General features: G+C 37.8%; 2 protein-coding genes across 7 annotated transcripts in view; both read left to right on the forward strand.

Annotated features, from left to right (window-relative positions):
* Window positions 1–17,711, forward strand: part of LOC119896965 (C-type lectin domain family 4 member G-like) — a 317,840-nt gene that overhangs the window by 83,473 nt on the left and 216,656 nt on the right. The gene's annotated exons all lie outside the window — the stretch shown is intronic.
* Window positions 485–5,221, forward strand: LOC119896973 (fucolectin-5-like; the record flags this gene model as incomplete). The annotated part of the gene is given in 5 exon segments (XM_038710477.1): window positions 485–535; window positions 1,060–1,345; window positions 2,392–2,546; window positions 2,883–3,162; window positions 4,132–5,221. Coding segments are annotated over 5 exon segments (923 nt in total), but the record flags the coding sequence as incomplete, so codon positions are not given.

Raw genomic sequence — 17,711 nt, forward strand, 5'->3', positions numbered from 1 at the left:
AAAAAAAAAAAAAAAAAACACAAGCTGCTGATTACTGCATTATATTCCATTACATTTATATATTTTGAATTGTCACCTGCCATTTTGTATTTCCCTTGCCTGCTGACACACAAGCCAACATGTTAATGGAGAGTACTGGCACCAATTCTTTTCCACTTGAAGCACTGGTTATAGAGAAAAATTTATGATTTGACGCCAAGTTTTACCACGTTTTCAGGGGCTTGTCTTGTGTTTGCCGTATTTAATGACAATGGCACAGATTCTCTCACACCGAAACTATAACTAGCTTTCAGACTTCCAAACCACAGTGTCATTTATTCCAACATGGTCTAATTTTCTGCTCATTTTGACCCTTCTCAATTCTGTCTGAATCTGCAATCAAAATAACTGCTATAATCCCTCTTTCACAATTCTAATACCATACATTTCTTACAAGAAGTGTAAAGTTTTGTGTCTACAAATAACCTTCATTTTTCTTAACCAGAACTCATTGTTTTCCTTGTGCTACTCCTCCTGGGGACATGCTCCACGTATGGTAAGTATAATCTGAGAGAAAGTATGATGCCTTAATTTCTGAATAACGTTTGGCTGTTTAATGACATATACAGTAAAATAAACGTTTCAAAACCTTTACAACTCTAGCAATAAATGCATATGACTCACGTTAAATATATTTTTTATGTTTTGCTGCTGCAATAGCTAGTCTGAAATCTCCAAATGTCTCAAAACTGTATTAGCAGACTAACAATTGTATAATGTTCAGTGTTCAAACATGTGGCCTATATCTCATGTCATTAGCTCAATGAACCACAATCATGGCAACAACTCGCATGCCAGCACAATGCTCATCAAATGCTTATAATGGAAATTACCTTTTGCAACTTAGTTAGTTTTTTTTCTGACCAGCAGCATTACTGAACTGGTTGTGTGTCTGTACTTTGTGTTTAGTCTATTGGCAGTGCACTTGGGACCAAAGTAAAATTATTAGTTGAGACACTGATTTAAGGTCAACAATCTACACTATGTCTTTTATGTGTATTTCAACTGTCTCCTTCACAGAAAATGTGGCCTTGCGTGGAAAAGCAACCCAGTCAAACCGTTATGATCACATGTTTGGGGCTGCCCTGAATGCTATTGATGGAAACCGTGAATCTAACGCCGAATATGGATCATGCACCCACACTGCTATACAGACCAACCCCTGGTGGAGAGTGGACCTGCTAGAATCCTATGTCGTCACCTCCATCACCATCACCAACAGAGGAGACTGCTGTGAACACAGGATCAATGGGCTGCAGATCCACATAGGCAACTCTTTACAAGACAATGGCTTAGGAAACAAATTGTGGGTGAATATGAAATTGTTTTTATTTTTATTTTGCCTTTATAATTAGTAGTATGTTTGAGCATCTTGTTCACTTCACCTATGAATCTCAAAAGCCCAGATTAAGTCTTTCTGTCTTGCTAAAGGGTGCAGTGGAAGCAGGAAAGGTTGTTATTGAATCACATTAAGTTTTCAAAGTCAGTTTAAAGTGAAACTCAATTTGAAATTCATATTTGCAGAATAATCAGTACATCCTGTACATCCTACTTTGTTTTGACTTCTGTACTTATTCATTAAAAATTGTATCTACCAAAAAGAAGACATTTTAATTTCTCCATAACGTTCTTTAGTGACAAGACCCCCTACATTTGTTTTGTCTGGAGGATATCTTTGCAATAGCTTCACATATCACTTCAACTTCACTGTCCAAACGATGTTGGTAACCATTGCTTAGGCCCAGCGGAGTCGCACAAACTTCTGGGCCCAATATATTAGCAGTGTGGGCCGCCTCCCTCTCTTGGTCCCTCTCTCTAACATCTTTTGAAAATAGTTTACAAATAATTGAGCATACAGCTGCACACATTAAACTGTAGTGGTGAAAGGGTAGTCACTAATGAACTGTTCAATACACATTTAAACACGTAATAATAATCTGTAACATTTGCTTAAGTGTGCAGATTTGAAATCTCACCACATTTCCACCATCTTTTCTCAACATAGTGTATCCTACAATTACTTTATTATAGTTAAATGAGGTTTGTTTGGAGTATAATGGTTAGAAGAACATTATGTTCTTCATGTTTATTTAAGCATTTATCTTCCCAATGACAAAGCTAAACAATATGACATATATAGCAATTGTAAATTGCCTTGGATTGAAGCATCAATTAAATGAGTAAATTCTTTCACAACACTGCCCCCAATTTGTTTGAGCATGTGGCCATGAATTACATATTGTACCTTTTAAGAATCAAACCATCAACCTGTCTCAGCAAGCCTGTTTTTTTAACTTAACCCTGCCTGTATAAAATGTGATTTGTGTGCTGCTCTCTCTCTCTCCCTGTTAGGGTTGGTACAATTACTGAAATGAGTGCAGCCGAATCGTTCAGTCTGCCTTTCACTGATCGTGTGGAGGGACGTTATGTCACTTTATCTCTACGTGGTTCAGGAAAGATCCTTACAGTATGCGAAGTGGAAGTCTATGGGTACCGTGCCCCAACTGGTGAGAATTTGACCTATTACATAAATAAATTTGAACAAAATTCAGTAATTTTCTAATTCTAAACATGTGATACATATTTATGTTATGAAATGAATGCACTTTCAAGCCATCTGCACCAAAGAAACTTTGGTAAGAAGTGTATCAAAAATGGTGGTTCATTCTGCCTTTAACCTGCATATGGCTGCGAACAAAATCACATTTAAAAAAAATGAAATATCAGAAGTCATACATGAAGTGCATTTAATAAAACCTACAATTTGTTGCGGTTGTTTTTAATAAAAACGCAAAGGCGTCCATATGTCAATGGTCATTTGTGTAACTGTGTTCTTCTTGCAGGAGAGAACCTGGCACTCCAAGGAAAAGCCATACAGTCTTCATTGTATTCCATGGGCGCTGCAAATAATGCCATAGATGGGAATCCAAGCAGCAAGTGGGAAGACAGCTCCTGCAGTCACACTAACAACGACATCAGCCCCTGGTGGCGACTGGATCTGCGCAAAACCCATAAAGTGTTTTCTGTTAAGATAACTAACATAGATTCAAACCCAGAACGACTCGATGGAGCTGAGATACGAATTGGAGATTCCCTTGCAAACAATGGCAACGACAATACCAGGTAGTTTACGGACTGTTGATTTAAAGAACCTGGGCCCTTATTTATCAGGCTTCTCGGAATTACTCATAAGAACACTGCTAAGAACTGACTTAAGAGTAAAAAAATTCTTGGCTCAAAGCTGTGCTTAAAAGTTAGTTATCAAGCTTCATAGTCCTAATCAGAGTGAAGTGTAGGACTAAATCAGTCTGTCTTACTGTGTTGTTGGGAAGTCGATCAAGCACGTGACAGTGTGTGGAGCTGTAAGTGCTTGAATTGTTTCCATGACTATTCAGCTTATTGATGGTTGTGACGGCCAAAATCATCAGCATTGTTGCGTTTGTCCCGTGGCAAAGAAACGAAGCGTCATCACCACCTTCAGTTTAGCTGAAAACGCATTACTGCGTAAAGTCAGTGGTGAGATGACGTCCCTCACCAACTCGCTGACAAAGTTTATGCCTGCGCTGTCCGACCCCGTCTGATTAACTGCGCGTCGTCAGAATTCTTCCTCTCCTCTCCGCATGTCTCTGTCTCCACAGTGCCATCACAAGCCCTACTGGCAATCCTAACCACTTGAGAGACCTCTACAGCTGTCTTAAATAACTGGGAGAGTAAGAGTGATTCTTAGCTTTGAGAAATTTGATAACTTGCTTTTATTCTTAAGTTTAAAAGTAGGAGTAAATTTCATGAATTCTCAGCACTTAAGACTAAAATGGCACTTTGAGAAGCTTGATAAATACCAGCCCTGGTTTCTTGATTTACATCTTCACATATATTGTGCTGTAATTCAACACAACCTCTTTTACAGCTGCTCTTATTAACATTTTAAACCATGTTAGCAGTTGGTCTATTGCTTTAGTCCAGACTTTTAACTTGTTTATCTGGTTTTACTTTTTTAAGTATTATTTCATTACTGCTTCATGCCCTTTGTTAAAGGGACAAAGACTAACCTTTTCTGGAGTTAACTAAAGTGATTTCTGCTTCTTCTGCCAGGTGTGCTGTGATCACAAGTATCCCGGCAGGTGGTGTTGCTGAATTCCAGTGTAACGGGATGGACGGTCGCTATGTTAACATTGTCATTCCAGAAAGAGAGGAGTTCCTGACTCTGTGTGAGGTGGAGGTGTATGGCTCCAGACTGGATTAGGCCTGACAAAGTTCAAAATGAATAACAGCAACATTTTGCTCTTATATGTACTCATAGTAACTGGAATCACAACATAAGCTTCAATGTAGTCAGATAAAAACAATAACATTCAACAAGTGGAGCAATTTGTGTCTAAATTACTTCCTCATGAATTCGTTATCTCCTAGTATGACAGAGATTGCACTGGGGGATTTTTAGCAAAAAGTAGTTCACATGCTATGGACACTTGTTTATGTTACGGCATTTCATAGTTGATTTTGTCCTTATTGGTCTGGACCAAAACTCTTTACAAGTTACATTTAAAGTACGTGATAACTGTAGTTGTTCTGCTGAAGGGTTCTACCTGTTAAAAGGGAGTTGACATTGTCGCAAAGTGCTTGCTCTTTGAATCGTTTGGTTCTCTGTAAACAATATTACAAAAAATACAGTCCTGTTCAATATTAAAGGTGCGATTAGATAATTATGTCATGAATTGCCATCCATCCATCTTCATCTGCTTATCCGATTGGTGCTATATAAATAAAAATGAATTGTATTAATAGAAGTAAAATATGTTCTACTACTTTCGCTTCTTCTCACCTGCTAGCATGTTTACTGCTGGCTGAGCAGTGGGAGCTGTTATTATCTTATAGACCACACTGACGGTATTAAAATACTGTTTTATGAGTTTTTATAGATTTTTTTTTTACCATTCAGTTATTCTGTTTCTTGTGTTTTTACTAGAGTGAAGCTAATTTTGCATGAATTTTAAGGGTGTAATGCAACATATTGTGAAGGGACATTGGCTTACTACAAGTCTTTATTTAGTTTGTTTCATCACTTTGACATTGAAAATTTTGCATTGATTACATTTAAATCACAGAGCTGCCAACCTGCTTTGTCAAAGCTAAATATTAGTGGTAACATAATGAAATTAAACTTGTTTTGATTTGTTTTGTGCCCTAGTGACCAAGAATTGATTACTGTAATTCAACTTCATAGATTTTTGCCGCTTCTCTGAAGATGGTTCAACTTGACTTTTCCAAACCCCTGTAGAGCACTGACAGTAGGAGCTGCTGGTGGTGACCTCCGATAGTACCATTACAAAGCATTTAACTTAGCTCCATAGAGCCTAAGTCCCTCATGTAACATGTAACGTTACTGTTTTACAACAAAATGCGACTTTCTTGACTTGCAAAATTCTATTTTAAATTGACCAACATCATATGTGTAATTCAGGGTTCAATTCTAACGGGATAAAAAGATAAGTTGTCTCTCGCCATTGACTACCGTACATCATTTTTCCAAAATAAGGTCCCATGAGCCGGAAGCGGAAGTGAGTGACTTAGGCTCTCTATATGCTATCCTCCTGTACTCGTTCCACTTTAACACTTTAGAGACACTTAGGAGAATGTCCTTCTCAGTCACAGTAAAATCTTTAAAGTGCTGGGTGTGACTCATCACATCACCCAGTTGGTGCAGAGTGCTTCCTATAACTGATGTAGGGTGATAGCAATTAAATTTTAATATAACTCACGAGCCATATAAGTTAAGGAGATGGAACCCCCTACCACAATACATGTTGAAATCATACATCATTGTGATTTATATTTACGTGTAAGCATTGTCGTAACTGTGAATGTGAAACCAGTCAAATGGTGCTGTTGGTACTAAGTGTGAATTACATGAACTTTGGGCAAATATTCCATGGTGTGTCCTAAAATGACCACTGGAACATGGATCACCTGAAGTGGAGTGTACTACATGGGCCTGGGGGTAAACTCCATGATGTGATGTGATTGGATAGAGTCCACAGTGAAGATAATCATGATTTATCTAATGATTGCCTTTATGGAGGAGGTTTTACACAAAAATCTTGGTTTTAAGGGTTTTGCAACAAAATTCCACATCACAGCCAACATCTGATGAAGGAGTTGAACAGACACCGGCTGACCAAATCAGTATTTCATGGTTGGCAACCTATCAACCACATTTCTAGGTCCCTAGTTTTTTTGCAACAGGGAACTGGGATTTGAACCCACAACGTTCTTGCTGTAAGGCAACAGTGCTAACCATTGCACCATTACGCCGCCGCAGGTTAAAGAATCTCTTCTGTTAATAATATATAACTAATCCGTATCCAAACATTTCTACAGGATTTATGTCTGATTAATGAGAGCTTTCCCTGTCAGCCCATTCTGTTTTCTTATAAGGATCAGTCATCAAATAAATCAACTTTAAGAAGTACCAAAGCCAAAGTACATTTTGGAAATGCTTAATGTCTTTACAGTTAGATGAGAAGGTCAATACAACTCCCGTGGCTGTCCATTAAATATGACCACTGATTTCAGGAAGTGACCACAAACACCAATCGTTGTTAATATTTACAAATATTTGGTTATTGTTCTGAATAGCAAACTATGTTTGCTACATGTATGTGTATGTGACAAAGAACCTTTACATGTTTCAAATCCCATGTTGATGCTACCTATTCTTTAAAGAAGTTCTATTGAATCTGTTTTTACCTTCTGTATTATTGCTTGGTTTGGAAACATAAATCTGTCCAATAAGAACAGAGTTGGAAGTCTTGTTTATAAAGTCCCAGGGAGGCATGGACTGCCAGGATCATCCTCTCCAGAGCGAGTTTGTGCCTCTTTCATCTGTAGTGCAATCAATATGCTCAATCAAATTAGCACTCTGACTGCATTCCTGGCATAATCCTGGGGCACTTTTATACCTGCACTCTGGCATTTTTGCACTTTGCCTGAATTTCCATTTCCTTGAACTAGCTATGTGATTTATTATTGATGTTTTTTTATATCCGTCTGTATCCTTTTGCTACTATGAAAGGAGATTGTAATGAGAAAAAACAACACAGAGCTGTCTCAGGTAAAAGGCAAAGCACCAATCAGTTGATCATTATACACTTAGAGGTCAAATACACCAGTACGTTGGGACATTTTCATTGGGTAAGACAAATCATATGACAAGGAAAACATATTACATAGATATATACATTTCAAGGAAGCTCTTTATACGTTTACATTTAACATTTACATTTTCCCAGAGGCCATGTTTACTGAAACAATCAGCTTACACTGTACCCTGTATGACTGTGTGAGGGCATGCCGGACCATCATCTGTATTTTCCCTCTACACTTCCCTGCCTTTCAGGATTCTATGCTGGCTTAAATGAAAATACAGAAACACAAAAAAAATCTCCCTCCACAGTAATAGAAGAACCAGGTTTTTGCTCTCATCTTGTGAAAACTAAAGGAAGCGCTTTTATTTTTCAGCAATTTACTGTAAAGCACCATTCTCCCTTTCCACTGTAGAGTTGCACTTACTGCACTTGTAAAATATGGACTGGCGTCACTGCTTATTTTTCTCGGAATTTCCCATCTCGGAATAAGTTATCTTAACCAAAGCCTTGCTACTGCACAGCCATCTGGCCTACAATCCTAACAATGTCATAATTCATAAGTAATTATGCTTTTTTATAACACTACAATCAATATGAACATCTCAAACTGCAAAGTGAAGGTTAATTTGTCTCTGTATATAATAAGGTCTAAGGGAAGTATAATCTTTTGGATGCCTTAGCACGTCGGGCCCTTGGAGAGTGACACCGTGCTGATACATTGCCAGAGACAGATGAATGGTTGTTGGCACAGTTTAAATCACCACGGGCTTTGCTTCTGCAAATGTTTTTGGCATTTGGCAAGCATTAGGTTTTCTAATGCTTGCACAAAAAAATGTATTGTGTTAGGTGGATGGTAGAACATGGAAAAGGGGAGGTGAATCAATTGAAACATGCCTATGATCATGTTACACATTTATTCCAGAGATTGTAATGTCGCTCTCCGGCTTTGCTTGCTCCCCCTCTGTCACTCGCTCTCCTGTTCGCGCTCCAGGCCTGTAGTGAGCTGTCCATGGTGCTGAAAGAGTTTCAGACACTTCCCAAGCAAAATATGTCAATGTTTTTGTTGTTAATTTAATGTGAGGGAATTGTTTAAGCTGTTTCTGCACTCCCAGTCCATATTCTAAATTTTTATCTCACTATGCACCATTCTGATCAAGTTTAGTTCTTAAAATAGATAAAATATTTATTGTAGGTGATTTTAAAATTCATGTGGATAAATTCATGTGGATGTTGACAACAACAGCCTTAGTACTGAGTTTATCTCATTATCAGATTCAGTTAGCTTCTGTCAGAGTTTCGTAAACTACACCCTTGACCTTGTTCTTGCATCTGGCATTGAAACTGAACACTTAATAGTCTTTCCACAGAATCCCTTTTAATCTGACCACTATTTAACCTTTTAGTTCCGATTGCTGGAGGACACGCCATTACAAGATATAAGTACAGAAAGTGATTCAGCAGTGATCAGCATTTAAATCAATACCATGTCTCAATATAACAGAGGACTCCTGTGTTAACTTTAGGCCGTCCCAAATTGATCATTTTGTTGATAGTGCTGCTGGCTCACTGCGAATGACACTTGATTGTGTAGCCCCTCTATAAAAGAAGATCTGTTTGTGTTTTGTCCGCACACAACCTTTTGACATGAATTCGCACAATTTTATAAATGAGGACCCAGGTCTTGCTTTTATGGAATTGAGTTTTCCAGCTATCCCTGAAAGATTCATTTAAATGAGACTTACAGGAAAAGAAAGAATTGAATGAGGTTAAAGCATGGAAACTAGCATTAATCAGAAAACTATTTGGCTACTACCATTGTGATTATCTTTTTATTAGTATATTTTTATTAATATCAGCCTACCACAATCAGGTGTTAAATAGGCCTACTATATTTGGTAGTTCAGTAGCCCAAGTGTTTGTTTTAATTTCTAATGCTGTATTAAACCTTTTACTACTGAACTTGTGATTCTACTGTCACTGCCTGCTGATCATTAAAACCTTGCATATTTGTCTGGATAACAACACACTTGATTAAACTTTAACACAATGAAAGAATATGAAATTAAAGAAGAAACAGCCATGCTTTTAATTTTTTAACTTTGTCTTTGTCATTAGTCTAACAGTACACAGTCAAATTCTGCCTCAGTGCCATGACAGTAAGTGATTAATACATTTAGTTTTACATTAGTTCTTATTAATTTGTTTGCTGAATCAGGAAGGTGGGTCTTATCTAATGTGAGGCTGTCAAAGGGCAGTCCCAAGGAGGAAGGTAATACTAAAGCCAGAAAGCCTGCTGATGAGGCTGACAACAGTAAAATGCTACAACATTTGCTCTAACCAGGAATCAGGATAAGCATTCATTTTGAATTTATTTATTACTGTGAGATCGCTGTCGCACACTTTTTAATGGACTTAATTACCTGACTAAATAGGCTAAAGTAGGCTATACACGGCTTATAGCATACATTCCAATTATATGATCGCTCCCTGAACATATTTCACGATCAGCAGACGGAGGCTATTAATAGTTTATCTTTTGAAATATTGCTAAAATCTCTTCTATGCTGTCATAAAATCATGTGGTTGGCTCGTTTGCTTTTGCATCACAAGCAAACCACACCAGAGTCCGTCATTTGTTTTACTTGTAACGAGTTGTTACTGGCCCTAGGTTAGGCCTTAGGGGCAGTCGCATCCTCTGCCGCCACCCACCAGCAGCTCGATTGTTCCAGAGGAGAGGAAAAAGCCAGGATAGGAGCCATGCTGGCACAGCTTGGACTTGTGGCTGCTTCGGACAAAATGGGACTCCAAGCAACGGGAAACGTGTGCCTACATCTTTAGACCCGCAACATGCGCTTGCTGTGTGCACCGTGTTCCGAGCTGTCAGAGTTTTTTTATTTACAGAAACAGAATAAAGGTTTCACAAATCTGAAACTGTGTTAAAAAACGCCTCTCTGAGACAATCTATCTATCTATATTGAAAACATGTAAACGTGACCACAGTGAGTTAACAGCGTGATGCTTAATGGTCTTTTACCATCTCTGGAAGCTGATGCCAGCTGAAAGACTTTATCATGAGCACGGGAAGCTTTCTGGTTAACCGGTAAACAGGATACTTTCTAATGCGGGTCAGATACTTTCTCGTGCCCATCTTCTTGTGAGCACTAGATGCTTTCTCTTGAGCAACTAAAGAGCCAACTTCGGTGCAAAAAATGTCACTAACATGCTGAGATTTGCAATGTAAAGTTAATAAAATACTTTATGAGTGGCTCACAAATCATCACATGATCAATCACATGTATATACTCAGAGCAGGAATAGCCAATAAGAGACAAGGATTTAACTAACCTCATTGTTCATTCTTATAATAATATCTCCTATTGTTTGCCTTGTTAGTCTTCATTTAAGATCATGATGGCAAAGTTCTGTCATCTCTTTTATCTCATCCATCTAGTTATTCTTCTTGAAGGTGTTGATCAGTCATATTGTACTTAGCAATGTCATTTGCAGCTTCAATTCTATAACAATTGTCTCTTATGTCTGTCTCAACCACAATAATTAAGTGTTTTTTTATACTGCTCCTCTTGTGGATGTGCTCAGCTTACACTTAACGTAAGTATAATGTGGAAATATCTGTATTTATGTGTCAATTTGAAAGCCTAGTTCTCATATCTCAAAAAGGACAAGGGTGGAGATTTTTGATGGTCAAAAATCTTAGAATCATAGTAATTATAATTAAATCGTTCGTTTTTATTACAAAAATTGTAGCTTAGGAGGAAGAATATTTTGTATTTTATTTCTCTAACTAATACAGATAGATCTGGAATAAGCTAATATTGGCATAAATCTAGTTGTTTTGTATAAAATTGAAAGTAATAGTAGTAACTATCCCTTTTTTCCAGGGCCGTGCAGAGACCTAAGGAAGGGCAGGTGCTCAAAGTATAAAAGGGGCCCCATGGAACAAGGATTTAAATAGGGCTGTTCTCAAAATATCGATACAGAAATATATTGTTATGTATTCCTTGATTATATGCGTATACAGATGCTTCTGTATCGATATATCAACAAATGCTGTGACACAGTTTTGAAAAAGAAACACAGGGAATACCCAAATCTATCAATAACTTACAGGAAACAGTTGCTGTTGAGGGGTTGCTGGGGATGCTGCTGCTGCTTTTGTTGCTGCTGATACTTCTGGTGGTGATCTGTGACTAGAGATATTATAACAAACATAGGAGATATATTAGCTGATGAAACAAATATGTGACCATGACAAGATGTAAAGATTGCTGACAGTATTTGGGACTGGCTCACTATGACTGACCTGCTGTAGCTGCAGCCGCTGCCAAGGCTGACTGCTATGAGAAAATAAGAGGGAGATGCTCACAGAGACCGATGCACACCGAGAGCTGCAGGGAGAGGAAATAAGATACCAGGTTCAAAAAAGTGTGGGAAATAATCAAGGAAATTGTCAAGGAGAAAGGACTAGGTTAGCCAAGGCAGGGGTAAGAGTGAGACAAATCTATAGACAGGTGTGTGTGTGTGTGTGTGTGTGTGTGTGTGTGTGTGTGTGTGTGTGTGTGTGTGTGTGTAGGCAATATTGTGATAATGATTTTATATATTGCATTGTGAATCTGAGATATATTTGGACTTTGATTGACTATATGTCTAATCATAAACATTAACACATCTAAAAAGATGTGTGTGTGTTAATTCTGTTGGCCCATAATAACCATGACAGAGCAGCATTTACCTTTCACATTAACAATTCATACCTTTGTCTGAAATCTATATAGGGCCATTTCTTCTTCACTCTTTACTTTGATGTCAGGAATATTATTTATTTTATATTGACACTAACATTATTACATGTATTTCCAGTTATTTAGTTCATATAATAGGTTTGCTATTAAATCTATTCAAATACTGTTCTGATTTAAATTATCGTTTTAAAAAGGGCTGATAAGTAGGCTATAATTTGGAGGAATAAGTAATAAACCTGTTTTACCAATGTTGTTATTATTTTAAGGCACACTACGTTTTTTATCAAGTTACTGTAATAATCCTAGTTCAAGTGAAAGGTTTTTAGTCAAATTACATAAAAAATACAATACTTTGCCACGCCCGTGAAACTTTCACCCAACTTTTCACCCCCTCAAACGAAGTGAACAGAGCACCTTTGTTTATCTGTGTGCAGAAGCAACGTTAGCTGTTGGCACAGTGTTAGTCGGCAGCTAACGTTACTTCTACAGGCGACACACAGCAATATACAACTACTGTGCTGCTCTCTTTGCGTCTTTCTTGTAAAATACATCCAACAACCCACAACAAGCACATTATGGCAAACCCGTCTTACAGGCAGAATCGCACGTGTCCTGTAGTCAGAGCTGCTGAATCACTGAGGGTGTGTGAACGGGAGGGATCATCACAGATGAGGTCATCAGGTGAAAGGTCATAATGTGGGTCATTTTATTTACTGCGAAATTATTATTAAGTCATTTACTAATAGTTTGATTCGGCAGGCCTTCACAAAAGGACCTACAAATTAATTAATTAATTAAATTTGTCATTGACAAAAGGGCACTTTGGGCATCAAAGGGCAAAAGGGCAGGTGCTCACCCAACAAACAAAATAACATCCCCAAAACGTCCTGTAAACGTCCTCTCCAAACGTCCTCTCCAAACGTCCCTTAAACATCATTGTGTATAGTTCCCATTATGTCGCGGGGATGTTATTGCGGGACGTTCCCAGAACGTCCCCGGGACGTTACAGCGACGTTATTGAGGGACTTTCGCAGAACGTCCTTGTCATGAAGTTCTCTGACTCATGTTGTAGTTTAATTAACAGTAGTAGACATCATTGTACAGGCTACTGTTTAATAGGGGTGGGGGAAAAGATCGATACAGCATAGTATCGTGATATTTGCCATGGCAATACTGTATCGATATTTTATTATATAAATTGCAAATGGGACTTTTAACTTTTTGGTTCTAGAATAATAAAATCTATTGCTTTTTTAATCCACAAGAAAACTTAACAGGACCATGTAGAAGACTGAAAAATGTATCTTTTTAGGTAAACAACAAACTGACAGACAAGGTTTGACTTTAGGGACCTAATTGGAAGTTGGTAAAAGGTAATAAATTGCAATATATCTCAATATATTTAAAATCGCAATAAAATCGAATCGCAACATAAATATCATGATAATAACGTATCGTGGGGCCTCTGGTGATTCCCACCCCTACTGTTTAACTAGCATGATGTAGCTGCTAAAAACATACAACGAACTCCCAACGTTACCCAGAAGCCCCTCCCAACAGAAATACTGCTCACACTCTGCAGCGACCTCTATTGTTCAGAGTAGATAGAGCTACATCTAAATCACAAATCATATCACAGTCCTCGGGACATTACAGCGACGTTATTTTGGGACTTTAGCAGAATGTCCTTATTATTATTATTATTATGTTACAACTACCACCACCACTGCTACTAATAGCAGAAAAAATGTGGTTTATATGCTTGGTTTTCTCAAAAGCCAAAAGAAATACATACAGTCCTTCACAATGGCAACAGCACATACATTGTCTCATTATGTCCCATGGATGGTTACATCCAGGCTACAAGTGCAGAAAATGCTGTCATTTGAAAGCACACAGTATATTGCCCATTTCAAAAATGTGTCTAAATGCATGGCCTCAGATCTACTACAAATTGTCAACATGTCTCTCTTCTCAGTTTTTTTCCCACAGGCCCTGAAAACTGCAGTCATTAAGCCACTCTTAAAAAAGAGCAATCTAGACACGTCACTAATGAGCAATTATAGGCCCATATCAAATCTCCCATTTTTAAGTAAAATCATTGAAAAGGCGGTTTTTCAACAGCTTAGTGCTTTCTTGGCACTAAATAACTGTTTTGATGTCTTCCAGTCAGGTTTTCAACCACACCAATTGTGCCAATTCTTGGCACTAAATAACTGTTTTAATGTCTTCCAGTCAGGTTTTCAACCACACCACAGCACTGAGACGGCTCTTGTTAAGGTCTTCAATGACATCCATTTAAACACTGACAGTGGCAGAATTTCAGTCCTAGTATTATTGGATCTCAGTGCTGCATTCGACACGGTCAACCACAACATATTACTAGAGAGACTTGAAAACAGGGTTGGACTTTCTGGCACAGTACTAAAATGGTTTGAATCGTACTTAAAGGAGAGGGACTACTTTGTGTCTATAGGTAATCACACATCTGAGCTGACAAAAATGACATGTGGAGTTCCCCCGAGGCTCCATTCTGGGACCTCTTTTGTTTAACATTTACATGCTTCCACTGGCTCAGATTATGAAAAACAACAAAATATGTTACCATAATTATGCAGATGACACACATATTTACATAACCATTTCACCAGGGGACTATGATCCCATACAGGCGCTGAGTAACTGTATTGAGCAGGTCAACGGCTGGATGTGCCAGAATTTTCTTCTATTGAACAAAGATAAAACTGAAGTTATTGTTTTTGGAGCCAGGGAGGAACGATTTAAAGTCAGCGCTCGACTTCAATCTGTAATGTTAAGAACCACAAATCAAGACAGGAATCTTGGTGTAGTCATGGACTCAGACCTGAATCTGAGGAGCCACATTAAGACAATTACAAAGTCAGCCTACTATCACCTGAAGAATATATCAAGGATTAAAGGACTTACGTCTCAGCGAGACCTGGAAAAACTTATCCATGCATTTATCTTCAGTCGACTCGACTACTGTAACAGTGTCCTTACAGGGCTCCCTAAGAAATCCATCAGACAGCTGCAGCTGATTCAGAACGCTGCTGCTCGAGTCCTCACTAAGACCAAAAAGGTGGATCACAGCACTCCTGTTCTGAGGTCTTTACACTGGCTTCCTGTATGTCAAAGAATTGATTTCAAAATCCTGATGTTAGTTTATAAAGCACTAAATGGTTTCGGGCCAAAATACATTTCTGATCTTCTGCTTCGTTACGAACCATCAAGACCTCTCAGGTCGTCTGGGGCAGGTCTGCTTTCTGTCCCCAGAGTCAAATCTAAACAAGGAGAAGCAGCGTTCAGTTATTATGCTCCGTATATCTGGAACAAACTCCCAGATAACTGCAGCTCTGCTGAAACGGTCAGTTCTTTTAAATTAAGACTAAAGACTTTTTTTTTTACCATTGCTTTTAATGAAATATTTAAGATTTTTCTTTTTACCACTGCCTTTAACTAGTAGATTGATAACTTACACTGCACTGTAACATTTACTGTTTTCTTTGTTTTTAGCTTTTTACGATTGCTTTTATTTATTTATATTTTTGTGTATTTTTTCAATTTCCCTATGTTGCTTTTAAACTTTTTTATATTTCCCTGTTGCTTTTATGTTTTATGTAAAGCACTTTGAATTACCTTGTTGTTGAAATGTGCTATACAAATAAACTTGCCTTGCCTTGCCTTGCCTTGGAAGCTGGACACCACAGACATAATAAGAAAAGAAGAGAAGAATATCTGGTCAGCTCCCTGCAGAAGTTAAATGTGAAAAGAGCTAAAGAGGCATGCCTGGCAAGGACAAGCAGGAGAGGATAGACGCAGATACTACCAGCAAAAATCTTATTTCTTGATAAGTTCTTGTTAGCAAAACAACACAATTGTGTAAGTTAATTAAAGTTGAGCTCACTCTGGGTTTGGTAATATTTTATTTGATGGATAGCTCTGGTGTGCATTATGTTAGCTAATGCTAGCACGTGGATTAATATATTTGTTAGCTAACGTTAGTTATAACAGCAATGTTAAAGCGTACACGCGTATGTGAGAATTGTTTTAAGACGCGCTCGAAATTATGTTTCTATGTACTGCAATGCCTGACCACACGATATAATGTCATGTGATGTTATCTAAAATATTGCTCAACTTTATGTACATTTGTATGGTCAAAGATCCTGTATTCCACTGATAAAAGTTAAACCTACCCTTTTCCAACTTTAACCAACTTAAGATTTGCTATATGAATAGAATATCAGTGTTTATAATGAAACGCAAATGAAGAACTAAACTAGGTGGAAGTATTGGCCTGTATATATATATATAATATCTCATTTGCAACTGCATTTTGTTTCTTTTAGGGCTTCCTGGGATCGTTGCCTCACTCAGTTGGCTTAGAGGCCACGAAATCCTCAAAGGACCAGCTGGACCCTCACAAGTTCAATGTGCTCATAGGTATATCTGGCTCCTGCACACCATCAGTGTTCTTACTCTCACTACATGTCAACGGGGTCAGAATAAATAAACAAATATTCTTGTGAAAAAAGATTTAAAATATTGTTCTACATCAAGTAATTGGCTACTTTTGTACTTCACAAATTGACTCCTGTGTTAATTTGAAATGACATGTAGACAGCACAGTTGTTAAGCAAGTCTGAATGTTTGTGTTATTTGTTGTACCTGTTTAATAACATTTTATCATATACAGCTCCTTGGCTGAATGTACAGTAGTGTTTATGTAATGTTTTTGATCATGTTGTAATGGAAGAACTGAGCATTAACGGGGAGGGGTCCCTTGTGGAATACCATTTCACCTGAAGCTACAAAGTTAGCATTATCAGAACAGTTAGACATGATGTCATATTGTGTTTCAGCAACTTTAAACAAAACTAAAAAAATCAGACAATGGTTATTAATGTTGCTTTGATATAGACAAAATATTTCCTTTTCCCTTCCACAGATGCTGTGCAGTCGCAGAAAATGCAACGAGTCCTACTCAAAGATAACCGACCCTCCACTCCACAGGATAAGGATTGTGACATTTTTCAGTTTCAGTTTGGTTCCACCATTTGTACTGCATTACCTCCACTACATTTGAGTAAGCGCTTGGACTGCCATACCAACGAGCCTGGCTGTCGTTGCTGTCAGAGTTGCATGTTTGGTACCCTGTAGACCTGTGTTTGAATCTGGGCAGGGTGACTGCTCTCGCCTTTGTCCACATATGGCGTCAGAAGTGGGACGGCTTGCCGTGAGGTCATCTGAGCTGTGCCCAGAGTCCGGACCGTGTGAGGGACCCCCATGGGTAACATTAATGATGGGATGTGTATAGTGTACTTTTCAGTAATACTGATCATATGTCATCATTTTACTGATTTTATTTTTATTTGAAGGTATTTTGGTCAAGATGTGATACATGCTGCTGCATGCTACCTTTTAATGTACAGGAATTTCTTTTTGTAATGTAAACACAATTAAAGTTTTTTAGTTGTCTGTATGTGTGTGTGTTGTAAAATACATTTTAAACTAACTTTTTATGCTAAAAAGGCAATTTGCAAGATATTTTTAATGCATTAATAATGCATTATTCTCACACTGAATGGTTTCATAAAGCAGCTTCCCAAGATATTAATAGTGGCTCTTGGAGTATACTAGTAATAAATTACTAATATGCTGAAATGCTAATAAAAATGTTCAGGGAACACATCTAAAATATATTTAAACTGTTCTTCAAATATAGCACAAAAGGGTATTTTAGGTT

The sequence above is a fragment of the Micropterus salmoides genome, unplaced genomic scaffold, assembly GCF_014851395.1.
Source record: "Micropterus salmoides isolate LMB-PRFRI ecotype aquatic unplaced genomic scaffold, ASM1485139v1 Ms_hic_scaffold_11, whole genome shotgun sequence".
Taxonomy (NCBI): Eukaryota; Metazoa; Chordata; class Actinopteri; order Centrarchiformes; family Centrarchidae; genus Micropterus; species Micropterus salmoides.